The sequence below is a fragment of the Anopheles gambiae genome, chromosome 2 (genome assembly GCF_943734735.2).
Source record: "Anopheles gambiae chromosome 2, idAnoGambNW_F1_1, whole genome shotgun sequence".
Lineage (NCBI taxonomy): Eukaryota > Metazoa > Arthropoda > Insecta > Diptera > Culicidae > Anopheles > Anopheles gambiae.
In genome coordinates, this window is record NC_064601.1 from 109,045,805 (window position 1) to 109,060,930 (window position 15,126).

Consider the following 15,126-nt stretch of genomic DNA (forward strand, 5'->3'; position numbering starts at 1 on the left):
GACCGCCTGTACAGTCCAAATAACTCAGCAGTTTATAATAATCGCTTTACACTCTTGCAACGGTCTATTCAAATCATCCTCGATGCCGCTGTAAACGTTTTACACTAGCTGGCAACACTGCTGTTGTCAGCTTCGATAAACATTTCGTTTTGTTGTGATTCAAGCAGCGCCCTGCTCGGTTGTTGTGAATTCATCTTTTTTTTAGCGTCATTACGAGCAATTGCAACGTTCTGTGCTTCGGATTTACACAAATTGCAATCAAACGATGAACAAACGCAACATTTGGAAGTATGAAGAGACGAAGGAAATGCTCCAGATCATGCAGGACAACAATTACGCCGGTGCGTTCAGCAGCAAGCACAAGCAGAACATGGAAATATTTCGCAAGATCGAGAACAAAATGATCGAGAGCGGCTTTCCGTACAAAAACTACATGCAGATCGGTGTGCGGTGGAAGAATTTGAAAAACCTCTACACGAAGGCAAAGCGTAGCAACAGCAAAAACGAACAGCAGCTCTTCCCGTTCTACGATGAGATGGACAATCTGCTCAAACGGGTCGGCAAGAGTGTTGCTGGCGAGGAGTGCGTCAGTGCACTGGATCCGGGCGAGCCGGTGAGCGTTAAAATCAACACTTCAGCAGCGTCAGAGTTGAGTACGAGCGTGCAGGACGATACAGCATCTGTCGACAACAAACCACCATCCCAACCGGCACGGAACGTTGCGGTTCAGCGGGCAAGCGTGTCCACTAGCAAAACGTTAGGGCGCTATACGGCAGCGGGCCAGAAGAAGCCCACGCGAAAGAACGCACTCGACACCACGATAGCGATGAGCAAACAGGAGCTTAGCGACGAGTTCTACCGCAGCCAGAAGCGGTTGATCGATTACGAGTTTAGCCTGTACGTGCGCAAGGAGGAGGAACTAATCGACCGGATACAGGAGACGACGCGGACCATGATGGAGGAAAATATGAACACATTTTTTACCCGTCTAAAGGACGTGCTGGCGGGCCCGTCCGTGCAGCAGGTTGAGGTAATCGAAACGTACGAATAAGTAGACACATTAAACGACCGATCTCGTATAGCCGTAAAGACCGTCTAGAATGAATTGGAAAATATACGTGTTGAATGTATCTTGAAACATTTTATCTTTTCGTGCTAATTGAACTAACTGGTGCCAGCCTCTTCTTCAGCAGTCAATCATCGTCTACAATCAGAGGGAAACGTTCGTGCATGAACTTGCTGAGCCGATTGCGCACTTCCTCCCCGTCCATCGAGGTGATTTGGCACTCCCAGTGGGGCTGCTCCGGCGCAACGTCCTCCTCGTTGTGACACTCGCTCCAAGCGTCCTTGTACGGCGATCCGTTCTGTTCGGCGATGTTGTGCAAAATGCAGCACGTCAGTATTATCTCGGGAACGTAGCTGGCCGCTACTATAGTGGAACAACGATTTAGCGCCTTCCAGCGTCCTACCAGCCGTTCGAAGGTCCGGACGATACAGGCCCTTCCCTTCGCTGCGTACACGTTAAACGAGCGTTCGGCGGGGGTCATTTGTGCCGTCGTTGGATAGGGAGTTATCAGCCACGGTAGCAGCGGGTATTTCCCGTCGCTCAGCAGGAGCGGTAGAACGCTAATTTTATCAATCTTTTGACATGGCTGTGTATGAAATAGACGAGCATAAAGTGTTTTTCTTCAAAATTGTTTAAATATCTCCTCATGGAATGCTCTACTCACCCCATCCAATTGCTCCATTCTTTGATATATGCTGGATTGTATCAGCATATCTGCCGCATTCGTGTTTCCCGGATGTTCACAGGATACATCCAGAAATCTGGAAACAATTAAAAAAATGTCATAAATAGGGTGATCTCCTTGTGCAACGCGTTACCATGCTACCACCTTCCACGGCTGTCTACGATGGCTTGCAATATGATGGAGCTCCATCCTTTGCTGTTAATGTACTTGGCCGCATCCTTATCCGTACCCCGTTCGACCGGTATATGCAGACACCCGATCGCTCCGAACACCTGTGGAATCCCGACCAATTCTTCAAACTCCTTCACCCCACAGCGAATGTGTTTTCTGCTGAGTGGAAAATCGATCTGTCTGTCCCGGAGCAGCTTATTTACCACACTGCAAAACAGATGTACCGATGCGCGTACGGCTCTGCTGTGCAAGTGGAACAGTGTCGCGGCCGATTCGAAATCCTTCCCGGTGCCCAGCACGTACAGGGCTACACCCATTCGCATCCTTGCCGTCATCGCTGGCTCACAATCTGCGTCTTCCAGCTCGTGTTCCAGCTGATCGTACAGGCACTGGAACGTGGCGTGATTGATACGAAAGCGTTCCAGCTGCTCCTCGGTGAACTCGAGCTCGCTGCTAGCCGGGAACAGGTGCAGTTGCTCGGGAACGGGCTGCTGTAGGCTGCTGCGGGACGTTGCTGGCTGAACTTCTCTGCGTCTCATGTTCAGAAACGACACGTCACTTAGTAGGGAGCGCCGGTGGCGATCGTACAGGATGTAGTTGCGGTGCAAACGGCGCACAAGTTTCGAAAGGAACCGGCGTCTCATGCGCACGATGTGGTCGCGCTGTCGCTTCAGATGCAGCGCAATCTGCTGCTGTAGCATCGTGCGGTACTCGTTCACGATTTCCACTATCGCACGGTTAGATACCATGTCGGCCTCCATTTCGAACGACATGGATTTTTATGTGAATTGAAAAGAAAAACTGTATTAGTTACTATGCATTGCCTGGACGCGGGTTTGTTTTGATGCTAACGGGTTGCTGGATGACGTTTCGAAGACGTAAACAACTCGATTGCAACAATACACATACACATGTAGCGCGCAGTTTAAATGCTTGTACGGACAGGGGTGTCAAACATCGTTGGGGAAATTTTGCACTTTTCCCGTTTTGTAGCACAGCAAGATCAAACGGTACAAATTTAAACAATAACAAGCACATTTAGCTCGCAAATAATTTTTACATAATACAAGGTGAACAAGTACACCAAATATACGATCCCTCAGAACTGATGATCAAAATAAAGGTTGGCATCTTTCATGAACAAACACCGAAATAAATAGAAACAGTTTTAAACAGTACAATTCATTGTCCTTTATTGTAGAGTCCTCCGCTAAAACGCGGTTGAATTTATCAGGATATGCACAAATGTAAAGTACAACTCAACTAAAGATTAGTATACAGAACTGATCAAAATTGTCGCAACGCTATTGAACGAACTAATTATCGCATGGAACAAAAATATTTAAAAAAAATCCTGTACTGCATACTCTCCTGAACATCCATTATACATCGCACTCTTCCATTAACGCACTCTCCTGAAAATTAAAATTCTATTGTAAACCCTGCTCTCTTTCAGACCTGCATGACCTAACTGCATTAGATGAGATATCACCATTTAGAATTGTTTTACGTAAATATAACCTAAAAACTGGCATGTTTAATTACCCTGAACACTTCAGATGGATGATTAACCACGGAACCCCCGAATGCTCATAGCAGCCCCTTGATTTAATCGACCTCCTCCATGTGCGACAGATCCTCCGAGTCGTCCACCAGCGGCGGAGCATCGCCCGACGCTGGGGCCGCTGCCGCAGCACCGCTGCTGCTCTCGTCCGTCGTCATCGGCTCGTCCTCGTCGATGCCCAGACCCAGCTTGATCATGCGGTAGATGCGGGACGCATGGGTTCCGGGCTCGTCCAGCGAGAAGCCGGAGGACAGCAGCGCCGTCTCGAAAAGCAGAATCACCAGATCCTTCACCGCCTTATCGTTCTTGTCCGCCTCGGCGCGCTGGCGCAGCGTCTCGATGATGGCATGGTCCGGGTTGATCTCGAGATGCTTCTTGCCCGCCATGTAGCCCATGGCCGACGAGTCACGCAGCGCCTGCGCCTTCATGATGCGCTCCATGTTGGCCGACCAGCCGTACTGCGACGTCACGATGCAGCAGGGCGAGTCCACCAGCCGGTTCGACACCATCACCTTCTCCACCTTGCTCTCCAGCACCGACTTCATCACCTTGCACAGGTTCTCGAACTTGGCCTTGTCCTCCTCGCGCTTCTTCTTCTCGGCCTCGTCCTCCGGCAGCTCCAGGCCCTCCTTCGTCACCGACACCAGCTGCTTGCCCTTGTACTCCTTCAGCTGCTGGATCACGTACTCGTCGATCGGTTCCGTCATGTAGATCACCTCGAAGCCGCGCTTCTTCACGCGCTCCACGAACGCCGAGTTCTTCACCTGGTCGATGCTCTCGCCCGTGATGAAGTAGATCTGCGTCTGGTTCTCCTTCATGCGGCCCACGTAGTCGTTCAGCGAGCAGTACTCGTCTCCGGACGCGGACGTGTTGAAGCGCAGCAGATCGGCCAGCTTCTGCCGGTTCTGGCTGTCCTCGTGCACGCCCAGCTTCAGGTTCTTGCTGAACTGGTCGTAGAACTTCTTGTACGTCTCCTTGTCCTCGGCCAGCTCCTCGAACAGCTCCAGACACTTCTTCACCAGGTTCTTGCGGATCACCTTCAGGATCTTGTTCTGCTGCAGCATCTCGCGGGAAATGTTCAGCGGCAGGTCCTCCGAGTCGACCACGCCCTTGATGAAGTTCAGGTAGTCCGGGATCAGCTCCTCGCAGTTGTCCATGATGAACACACGGCGCACGTACAGCTTGATGTTGTTCTTCTTCTTCTTGTTCTCGAACAGATCGAACGGCATGCGGCGGGGCACGAACAGCAGCGCGCGGAAGTCCAGCTGGCCCTCCACCGAGAAGTGCTTCACCGCCAGATGGTCCTCCCAGTCGTTGGTGAGCGATTTGTAGAACTCGCCGTACTCCTCCTGCGAGATGTCGTCCGCGTTGCGCGTCCAGATCGGCTTCGTCTTGTTCAGCTCCTCGTCCTCGGTGTACTTCACCTTCACGGTCTTCTTCTTCTTGTCCTTCTTGTCCTCATCGTCTTCGGCGTCCTCCAGCTTCGGCTCGTCGTCCTTCTTCTCCTCCTTCTCTTCCTTCTTCTCCTCCTCGGCCTCGTCGTCGCTCACCTCCTTCTCGCGCTCCTTCTCCACCAGCAGCTTGATCGGGTAGCCGATGAACTGCGAGTGCTTGTTCACGATCTGCTTGATCTTGCTCTCCTCCAGGTACTCCAGCTGGTCCTCCTTGATGTGCAGCACGATCTTGGTACCGCGGCCCAGCGGCTCCCCGCTGTCCGGGCGCACCGTGAACGAGCCACCGGCCGACGACTCCCACACGTACTGCTCGTCATCGTTGTTCTTCGACGTCACCACCACCTTGTCGGCGACCAGGTACGCCGAGTAGAAACCGACACCGAACTGGCCGATCATGCTGATGTCTGCGCCGGCCTGCAGCGCCTCCATGAACGCCTTCGTGCCCGACTTGGCAATCGTACCGAGGTTGTTCACCAGGTCGGCCTTCGTCATGCCGATACCGGTATCGATCAGCGTCAGTGTGCCGGCCTCCTTGTTCGGGATGATCTTGATGAACAGCTCCTTGCCCGACTCCAGCTTCGAGGGATCCGTCAGCGACTCGTAGCGGATCTTGTCCAGCGCATCGGACGAGTTCGAGATCAACTCACGCAGGAAGATTTCCTTGTTCGAGTAGAACGTGTTGATGATCAGGGACATCAGCTGAGCAATCTCAGCCTGGAATGCGAAGGTCTCGCCCTCTTGTGGTTCCGGCATCTGCAAAAGAACGAAACGAACGAAAAGAACGAATCAGATAAGGTTGAAGGAATATGGGGTGAGGGGGGAGGGCGAGGACAATTCCTCTTTGGACATGAATGAGTCAGCAACAAAGAAACACATGGAGCCGCATTTCCGCTCAGATTTATGCCGTTGCAGGTGCTTCCCGGCTTTCTTCTATCAATTGCTTTCTACTTTTCAGCGACACAAAGTAATTCTAGAATCATTTCCTCTTCCATCGATCTTTTCAACCACCAATTGTGCAATCATGGTGTGCTCATTATCAAAAGAACGGGTAACGGACACTTCGCGGAAATCTTTCGCTCTCCTCCTTCGCTTGGGCAACACGCACAGCAAGCCTCGACCGCCACACTTACCTTGGATGAGTTTTGTGGTTTTTCCTACGGTAGAACTGAGACCAATTTCACTTTCACACGGATGTGACTCGTTCAGCAATTCTGCGTTATGCACTGCACTGCCTTTTTCTCTATTCTTTTCGACACGTGCTTTGCGCCACCAGATTTTATACAGTATCAAACCGCTTCTGGAAACTTCAACCGCAAGACTGCTGAGACGACGTTCATCGGCTCGGCAATTTGCCGTCCCGAGCGCTCGGCCGAATTGGAGTGGGGATAGCATGAACACACACTGCTCGACCGCACACCTCGAGCAGTATCGCGCACTTTGGTGGTGGAATTTGAATTCACCGTTTCATGCGAGCAATTTCTATATTGAACTGAAACAAAGTTTAACGCATCAAAGTTCTCATCAAAGTAGTCAAAGTGATAATGGGGAATATTAATGATGTGATTTTGCATACTTTGGAGGCATAAATTATTGTTTTCAGTTATTTTACCATCCTCCGGATTGGCTCTTTGATTGCAAGGAGTGTTGTACGATTATATGGAAAACATTTAATTAAAATCAATTACAACCACGTACAAGCATTGAAGTCAAATTACAAGATCATAGCAACTGCTTATTCAAGAAGAGGAACGAACAAATAAGATTATTCTGGAACGTTCAGTAACACCGAAAATCGATAAATCCACTGTGAATTAGGAATCTTTGAATTTCAGTTGGTGGAGCTACATGGATCCATCTTGGGGTGTTCTGTTGAAAACGTTTCACATTCGAAAATTGTCCCACCATTTGCTTTAATTAAAATTTAGTTTATTGATTAAAATAGTGCGGAAAATAGATAAATATTTCTTTATCCGGAGAAATTTCCAGTACAACAGAAAAGCTAGGTTAGGGCTGCCGGCGCCAAAATCGTTTGCCGGCGTTTTGTCGAGCAGCTCGCATAGCTCGTATATGAGGGGAAGTGCAGGAGTAATCTCTTCCCCAGACGAATGAACACGGTTCGTGTGGAGGAGAAATCATCCCGTTCATCGCTTCGGCTTGTTCCTGTTCATGGCTCGCAGTTGCTATGCATTTGTAAGGGGAATGCTCTACAATCATCTGGAACATTCTAGAAGCATCTCGAAACATCCGAGTTGCTGCTTCCGTTACCCGTCTCCTTCGCTCGCACTGACAGTTTGAGTGAGAGAGTGACGAGCAACATTTATAGCAAGATGTTCAATTTCGAGAAAAGTCTAGCGTTTACCAGAGAACAAAGTGAACATTCATACTAAAACCGCGCGCCGCATGTGAGTTTTGTTCATTCACAAGAAAATCGTTGCCGCGTGCAGATCAAAGCGATTCAAGAGCCAGTGTATTCCGGGAAGTGTGTGAAAGCCCTGTAACCAAAGCGAAAAGTTTGAAGAACTGTTCTGTACAGTTAATTTACCAGAGTTTAGAAGTTTCGTTGATTTTAAAGAAAGCGTTCACAAACAGCTATCAAGGTATGTATGGGTTTACCAAATTGAATTGTTTTTTCAATAAGGCGACTTTTTTTTATTCCACGGAAATTCTTCCTACCGCTATATAATTTGAGAATATACTATTGAAGATTGCTTAAATTTTTGTGTTTTAAGCTTCAGAGAGCTGCTAATCACTTGTTTTGACTGCATCTTCTCCAGTGGTCTCTTACTTCTGTTGTCAAATAAATTATTTCAATTATTTTTAATTATTTCAATGTGCGTTAAATATATGGTCTGGATGTAGGTAGATAAGTCTGAACAAGGCTATATTAATAAATTTAGGAGTCAGAACGAGCATTTTATTTTATACCATAATTTATATGGAAGAAGTATAAAGAACGTAACTTGATTGAAGGAGGACTAAATATCGATTTGTGATGGCTTCGATTTTCTCGAAGTGTGCTGGTAAATCGAAACATACGGATTGCAGCTAGTAATACATGTTGTAATGATTGATCATCATCAATGCATAAACGTCTCTAGATCTATTTAGCTTTACATTTATTTTTCTGTTTCTCTGATTAGTTGCCATTGTTTTATCAGTCATTTGCTCTTCATTTTCAATGCTTAAATCACCCCACGCGAGGCCATTACTCTTAACGTGGAGGAGCACTGCTATGCTAACGGCTACTCTGATCCATTTCTTGTTACGTGTCGTGAGCTCAATGCTATCTACGATCGTTCCAAACGTGACCTGATGCGTTCGGTGTGCTTAAACTGTATTTGTTCAGTGGGGGCATTCTATTCTCCACAATTATCCACTTCTTACGCCAGGACTCCACAGAGCATAACATGGAGCGCAACATAACAACTGACAGCTGCTAAACGCTTCATAAAACGCTTTATTGCCGGTACCATGTTTTGAATATCCTTAGTAGGCCGCTCATTTTTCGTTGAAAAGCTACCAACCTACTGCGATGACCGATAGTTAATGAAACGCTTAACCTCCTTTCCCAAGCGTTTTCTCAAGCGTTTGGCAGCTGTCAGTTGTTATGTTGCGCTCCGTGTTATGCTCTGTGGAGTCCTGGCGTTACAGAGAAAGTAAATTTGAGGGCCCACTTTAAGGTCGGGGGACATTGTCCGTACTCGCTAGTGTAGTATCGATTTTTACTAACGCATCTGGCTGTTGAATTTGAAAATTAAATAACAATCGTCTTTTTTCCATTCCAGATGCCGGAAGGACCAGAAGCCGAGACCTTCGCATTCCAGGCTGAGATTGCTCAGCTGATGTCCCTGATCATCAACACGTTCTACTCGAACAAGGAAATCTTCCTGCGTGAGTTGATCTCGAACTCGTCCGATGCGCTGGACAAGATCCGCTATGAATCGCTGACGGATCCCTCGAAGCTGGAGTCGGGCAAGGAGCTGTTCATCAAGATCATCCCGAACAAGGAGGCCGGCACACTGACGCTGATCGATACCGGTATCGGCATGACGAAGGCCGACCTGGTGAACAACCTCGGTACGATTGCCAAGTCGGGCACGAAGGCGTTCATGGAGGCGCTGCAGGCCGGCGCAGACATCAGCATGATCGGCCAGTTCGGTGTCGGTTTCTACTCGGCGTACCTGGTCGCCGACAAGGTGGTGGTGACGTCGAAGAACAACGATGACGAGCAGTACGTGTGGGAGTCGTCGGCCGGTGGCTCGTTCACGGTGCGCCCGGACAGCGGGGAGCCGCTGGGCCGCGGTACCAAGATCGTGCTGCACATCAAGGAGGACCAGCTGGAGTACCTGGAGGAGAGCAAGATCAAGCAGATCGTGAACAAGCACTCGCAGTTCATCGGCTACCCGATCAAGCTGCTGGTGGAGAAGGAGCGCGAGAAGGAGGTGAGCGACGACGAGGCCGAGGAGGAGAAGAAGGAAGAGAAGGAGGAGAAGAAGGACGACGAGCCGAAGCTGGAGGACGCCGAAGACGATGAGGACAAGAAGGACAAGAAGAAGAAGACCGTGAAGGTGAAGTACACCGAGGACGAGGAGCTGAACAAGACGAAGCCGATCTGGACGCGCAACGCGGACGACATCTCGCAGGAGGAGTACGGCGAGTTCTACAAATCGCTCACCAACGACTGGGAGGACCATCTGGCGGTGAAGCACTTCTCGGTGGAGGGCCAGCTGGACTTCCGCGCGCTGCTGTTCGTGCCCCGCCGCATGCCGTTCGATCTGTTCGAGAACAAGAAGAAGAAGAACAACATCAAGCTGTACGTGCGCCGTGTGTTCATCATGGACAACTGCGAGGAGCTGATCCCGGACTACCTGAACTTCATCAAGGGCGTGGTCGACTCGGAGGACCTGCCGCTGAACATTTCCCGCGAGATGCTGCAGCAGAACAAGATCCTGAAGGTGATCCGCAAGAACCTGGTGAAGAAGTGTCTGGAGCTGTTCGAGGAGCTGGCCGAGGACAAGGAGACGTACAAGAAGTTCTACGACCAGTTCAGCAAGAACCTGAAGCTGGGCGTGCACGAGGACAGCCAGAACCGGCAGAAGCTGGCCGATCTGCTGCGCTTCAACACGTCCGCGTCCGGAGACGAGTACTGCTCGCTGAACGACTACGTGGGCCGCATGAAGGAGAACCAGACGCAGATCTACTTCATCACGGGCGAGAGCATCGACCAGGTGAAGAACTCGGCGTTCGTGGAGCGCGTGAAGAAGCGCGGCTTCGAGGTGATCTACATGACGGAACCGATCGACGAGTACGTGATCCAGCAGCTGAAGGAGTACAAGGGCAAGCAGCTGGTGTCGGTGACGAAGGAGGGCCTGGAGCTGCCGGAGGACGAGGCCGAGAAGAAGAAGCGCGAGGAGGACAAGGCCAAGTTCGAGAACCTGTGCAAGGTGATGAAGTCGGTGCTGGAGAGCAAGGTGGAGAAGGTGATGGTGTCGAACCGGCTGGTGGACTCGCCCTGCTGCATCGTGACGTCGCAGTACGGCTGGTCGGCCAACATGGAGCGCATCATGAAGGCGCAGGCGCTGCGTGACTCGTCGGCCATGGGCTACATGGCGGGCAAGAAGCATCTCGAGATCAACCCGGACCATGCCATCATCGAGACGCTGCGCCAGCGCGCCGAGGCGGACAAGAACGATAAGGCGGTGAAGGATCTGGTGATTCTGCTTTTCGAGACGGCGCTGCTGTCCTCCGGCTTCTCGCTGGACGAGCCCGGAACCCATGCGTCCCGCATCTACCGCATGATCAAGCTGGGTCTGGGCATCGACGAGGACGAGCCGATGACGACGGACGAGAGCAGCAGCGGTGCTGCGGCGGCGGCCCCAGCGTCGGGTGATGCTCCGCCGCTGGTGGACGACTCGGAGGATCTGTCGCACATGGAGGAGGTCGATTAAGGTGGTAAAGAAGCTTTAGTAAAGCTCTTTACAATTCGCTACACAACCGTTAAGGAAGCCACACACGCCAGTCTCTAGATTTTAAAACTATATTTATGTAAAGCGATTCCAAAGGCTGATATTTGAATTAATGCAGATAGGTCGCATAGGTTTTGATAAGATTACCGATAGGATAGGAGAGCGCTGTCAGAGGTTGCACAACATTACGGTTGAAATCAGTATTGAGGGGAAGCCATAAAATAGCTTAGTTTCTGTGTCCTATCTCTTGTGAATGAGGAGTAGAGCACAATATTTTCCATTTATTCCTTATCCCTCAATTGCTGTCCCAACTCATACGTTAGCATCTGATTGACCACAGCTGTACCCTTGATTGTTGAAGTGAAATTGAAGTTCTAACCGCGTTATAGTGGAACATAAGACCATGGAATTAATAAACGTTTCGAGTCATTAACAAATATATATGCGCTGTTTTTATTACTTACTAGAATTATGAATATTTAGTTGAAACATCTTCTAGCGTGTCGATCGACCAATACTGAGAATTTACTGGCACTTTTGATGAGAACTATGCCGCCGGTCAAGTTCCTTCTACGGAGAGGTTGTCCGGTTGGGAACAGATGATATCCAGCCGACGCATGTAACGAATATACCACCGGGCTGCATATTAAATTCAGATTAATCATTATTAAGATCTTGGATGAGTTACGATGCGTACATTAACGCGAACTTATCATTCTTTTATAATGGTGTTAAGATACGACCGTACATAACTTCATTCGTATGAATTTTTATATGAAAGTACTGTAAATACTGACCGAAAATAAATCTTTCGCTCTTCACATCATCCACAGCACAGAGCATCTATCGCTTGGTTTACGATCACAGCACGATCTCTAGTGATCTTGGCACGCCCGCTCCCATCATACACGCACACAGTCAAACATTGTTGACGCGTTGCTGTTGATCGGTCTTTTGTTTTCCACGACGTTCTTTCTCCCCCATTCCGCGTGGAAGAATGTTTGCCGTCGCTCGAGCGAGCCGACGCGGCGAGAAAGGGTGGGGATAGCAACGGTTGCTATAGTCAATACACAGGCAGAACGGTTACACACCCGTCAGGTGTGCGTGTATCGTGTGTCTGTACCTCCCTCTCGTTCGATCTGCTCTGTGCGCGATCTCACACGATTCGTCATTGCAGCTTATAAACAAAGTGCATCTCGTTGCAGAGCAAACCGCTCTGATTACATTCGCCAGGGTGTGATCACTGGGTGTAACAATTAAAACGCGTGGTGCACTCGTGGATTCAGCAGCAGCAGCAGCAGTGGTCAGCGAGCGCGTTGTAGCGTTACAGTAAAGCGCGAGGGTTTTCTTCATTGCGGGATGGCAGCATAAAAGTGTGTCACAACAGTAAACGATGTCATCTGCACGCCCAGCAATCAACCCTCCGTCGGTGGTGGTCCATTTTCATCGCTGGCAAAGCTTGTCGTTGTGCGTGCTTACACTGCTCAGCATCTGCGGTGGCCTGGCGGGAGCAGAAAAGCGAGCATACTTTGGTTGCTACGAACGGGATCGCTTTGCCAGGTTGGCCCTGACGACGGAACATCTGGACGAATGCGTCGATAGCTGTGCGAACAGTTTCCACAGGTAGGCCATGCCCGGGAAGCCTTTGTGCTTTGTGTGTGGTGGTGGTGGTGGTGGGCATTAATTGGGCGTTATTGCTGTTACACTTACCTGGCTCATTTTGTTTAAGGTACGCCGAACTGTCCGGCTCCCGGTGTAGCTGCACCAACACCATCCAAACCCGCATCGTGGAGGACCGGGAGTGCGATCTGAAGTGTGGCAAGCAGCCGGACGCAAACTGTGGCGGAGTCAATGCGCAGGCGGTGTACGAGACGGGCATCGATGTAGCCGGACCGGTGCGTAATCTTCGCATCGAGGGTGAGCAGAAGGAGGACACGATCGCCATCCGGTGGGATCTGCCGGCCGACGACGGTGTGATGGTGGAGGAGTTTGAGATCGTTGCCGAGGCGACACGCACGTACGCCAGCTTCCGGATATATCCGGTACGATGGTCCGTACACAACACCTCGACCGGGTTCGAGCTGTCCAACCTGCAGCCCGGCACGGACTACAACATTACGGTGGTGTCGGTGTCGGCTCGAGGGGCCGGTGGACGGGCCAGCATTGCCGGCAGCACGGAGATTGGCCATCCGGATCCGGAACCTGAGGAGCCGATCATTCTGCGCCGGTTCGAATCGACCATACTGATACAGATCCCGCGGGCAGTGAATGATAACGGACCGGTCAATTACTACCGCGTGGTGGTGCATTACGTCAACAGCGAGCTGATCCAGCAGATTGACGAAAGCCAGCTCGGCACGTTCCAGCAGTCGAAGGAAAACAAGGTCCCGTACTACATCGCGGCCGAGCTGGAGATGAAGGACGACGAGTCGCTACAGTTCACTGTGGGCGATGGGCGCGAGTATCGCAGCTACTTTAACCCGCCGATAACGGCCCGCACGCACGTGCACATCTCGATCGGTGTGGTGAGCATACTGAACCATGTGGTGAAGGTGCGGTACGCCACGACCACGCACGAGCAGCACCAGTATCCGGACCATCATCATGTGAATTTGAAAACGGTAGAAATCGGTAAGGACCGGTTGTCGTGTTTAAACCCGCACTGCAGTTATTTTAAATTCGAATGTTTGTGTTTGTTTTTTCAGAACGAAATGAAACGCTTATTGCGATCCTCACCACTGCCTGCATCCTGTTCGGCGTCGTACTGACCGGTGCGATCATTCTGTACGTGTACTTGCACTTCAAAACGCCCGCTGCCAACACGCGCCCCTTCGGAGATCATCACGAGCTGACGCTGCAGGGCCCCATACTTGAGGTGGAGAACAATGGCTACATGCCGGACATTTACGAGCAGCGCGGCTTCGAAGCGGAACTGCGCGACATCATCGAGGGGCTGGAGCCGGCGAAAAACCACGCCCGGAAGTACCTGAGCCTGGACATTAACCGGGTGCTGGGCAGCGGTAAGTATGGCGACGTGCTGCTGGGAGCGTTGCAGCTGTCCCAGGAGCAGGACGGCGACATGCCGGCCCAGGTGCACGTCATTACGGACGATATGGAGAGCGTCGATCAGATAGCGTTTCTGAACGAGTTCCGGCGCCTAACTGCGCTCGAGGGCCACGCGAACGTGATTCTGTTCTACGGTGTTTGCGTTACGCCCGACTGGTGCTATCTGCTGTTCGAGCAGATGCAAACCACGCTCAAGCAGACGCTGCTGAACGCACGCGTACCGGCCAGTGCGAACAGTGTGAAGTTTTCCACCATCTCGGAAGAGATAGTGGTGAACATCCTCTGCTTGGTGTGCGATGGAATGCAGTTCTTAGCCGACAGCAATGTAAGCGATTTGTGCGATTTGTGTGCTTGCTAAACGTTTGCTACATTTATTTATTTATTTTTCTTTGCAGGTTGTAAGCAAAAAGCTGTGTGCCCGCACCGTGTACGTAAATACCAAATTCGAGGTAAAGGTCAGTGCCTTCGGGCCACCGCTTAATGCCGAAGATACTGGCAGCCCGATTGCAATCAGCCGCTGGCACGCGCCCGAGGTGATCAAATTCCAAAACCACTCCACCAAAAGCGACGTGTGGTCGTTCGGGTTGCTAATCTGGGAGTGCTGCTGTCTCGGGGCAACGCCGTACGGCACCACGACGACGGACAATCTCTTTGCGGCGATACGTGCCGGCCAAAAGCCGGAACGGCCCAGCTTTATGTACGAGGATCTGTACCAGCTGTGCCTGAATTGCTGGGATCTGGACGCTAGCGATAGGCCCAGTTTTGACGATTTACGGCGCTATCTGCGACAAACGCTACCGATGCTCCGGTATCTGCTGTCGTTTGAGCGCAAGCAGAATGTGCAGCTACCACCGTACTTACCGCACCTCGAGGCAGCATCTGAATGAACGGCCCATGAGGGGGGGAGTCAGTCCGTGAACAGTATTTTCGAGAAATGCAACTTAATTCCGTCCAGTTCTGTACTGTAGAGCACCATTCCATGTCTTACCTCTAATGTGAGACCTATTTTTTTTTACTTTGAAGTTGGTACGTTTTATTGATCATTTTTATAACAATAAATAAATAACGTTTTGTATTAACATTTTTTTTGGAACGAATTCTCAACAAAAAACGAAAACGACGGGTGCGATGAAGAAGAAAAACAAGCTATGGCG

General features: G+C 50.5%; 5 protein-coding genes across 5 annotated transcripts; 3 read left to right on the top strand and 2 right to left on the bottom strand.

Annotated features, from left to right (window-relative positions):
* Positions 1-265: 265 nt before the first annotated feature.
* On the top strand, positions 266-1,138 carry LOC133392104 (uncharacterized). Its single transcript, XM_061650642.1, has one exon. It carries the CDS (start codon positions 266-268, stop codon positions 1,049-1,051), a length of 786 nt encoding a protein of 261 aa, XP_061506626.1. The 3' UTR covers positions 1,052-1,138.
* Positions 1,102-2,813, bottom strand: LOC133392103 (uncharacterized). Its single transcript, XM_061650640.1, has 3 exons — positions 1,896-2,813; positions 1,731-1,827; positions 1,102-1,652 (listed from the first exon to the last, which is right to left on the bottom strand). Exons 1-3 carry the CDS (start codon positions 2,693-2,695, stop codon positions 1,194-1,196), a joined length of 1,356 nt encoding a protein of 451 aa, XP_061506624.1. The 5' UTR covers positions 2,696-2,813; the 3' UTR covers positions 1,102-1,193.
* Positions 2,814-3,088: 275 nt separating this feature from the next.
* LOC1270128 (heat shock protein 83) lies at positions 3,089-6,322 on the bottom strand. Its single transcript, XM_308800.5, has 2 exons — positions 6,071-6,322; positions 3,089-5,693 (listed from the first exon to the last, which is right to left on the bottom strand). Exon 2 carries the CDS (start codon positions 5,691-5,693, stop codon positions 3,531-3,533), a length of 2,163 nt encoding a protein of 720 aa, XP_308800.4. The 5' UTR covers positions 6,071-6,322; the 3' UTR covers positions 3,089-3,530.
* An 807-nt stretch (positions 6,323-7,129) lies between these two features.
* On the top strand, positions 7,130-11,343 carry LOC1270127 (heat shock protein 83-like). The gene is made up of 2 exons (XM_061650636.1): positions 7,130-7,537; positions 8,726-11,343. The coding sequence occupies exon 2, from the start codon at positions 8,726-8,728 to the stop codon at positions 10,886-10,888; it is 2,163 nt and encodes a 720-aa protein (XP_061506620.1). The 5' UTR covers positions 7,130-7,537; the 3' UTR covers positions 10,889-11,343.
* Positions 11,344-11,820: 477 nt separating this feature from the next.
* On the top strand, positions 11,821-15,051 carry LOC1270126 (putative inactive tyrosine-protein kinase Wsck). Its single transcript, XM_308798.5, has 4 exons — positions 11,821-12,529; positions 12,636-13,537; positions 13,612-14,297; positions 14,368-15,051. Exons 1-4 carry the CDS (start codon positions 12,300-12,302, stop codon positions 14,857-14,859), a joined length of 2,310 nt encoding a protein of 769 aa, XP_308798.5. The 5' UTR covers positions 11,821-12,299; the 3' UTR covers positions 14,860-15,051.
* Positions 15,052-15,126: the final 75 nt, after the last annotated feature.

Excerpts from the sequence above, each read along its gene's own strand:
- LOC1270127 (XM_061650636.1), top strand. The coding sequence starts at position 8,726 with ATGCCGGAAGGACCAGAAGCCGAGACCTTCGCATTCCAGGCTGAGATT.
- LOC133392104 (XM_061650642.1), top strand. The coding sequence starts at position 266 with ATGAACAAACGCAACATTTGGAAGTATGAAGAGACGAAGGAAATGCTC.
- LOC1270128 (XM_308800.5), bottom strand. The coding sequence starts at position 5,693 with ATGCCGGAACCACAAGAGGGCGAGACCTTCGCATTCCAGGCTGAGATT.
- LOC1270126 (XM_308798.5), top strand. The coding sequence starts at position 12,300 with ATGTCATCTGCACGCCCAGCAATCAACCCTCCGTCGGTGGTGGTCCAT. Across the intron at positions 13,538-13,611 it reads TTTGAAAACGGTAGAAATCG|AACGAAATGAAACGCTTATT; the intron begins GTAAGGACCGGT and ends TTGTTTTTTCAG. Across the intron at positions 14,298-14,367 it reads AGTTCTTAGCCGACAGCAAT|GTTGTAAGCAAAAAGCTGTG; the intron begins GTAAGCGATTTG and ends TTTTCTTTGCAG.
- LOC133392103 (XM_061650640.1), bottom strand. The coding sequence starts at position 2,695 with ATGTCGTTCGAAATGGAGGCCGACATGGTATCTAACCGTGCGATAGTG. Across the intron at positions 1,828-1,895 it reads ATCGTAGACAGCCGTGGAAG|ATTTCTGGATGTATCCTGTG; the intron begins GTGGTAGCATGG and ends AATTGTTTCCAG. Across the intron at positions 1,653-1,730 it reads GAATGGAGCAATTGGATGGG|CCATGTCAAAAGATTGATAA; the intron begins GTGAGTAGAGCA and ends TTTCATACACAG.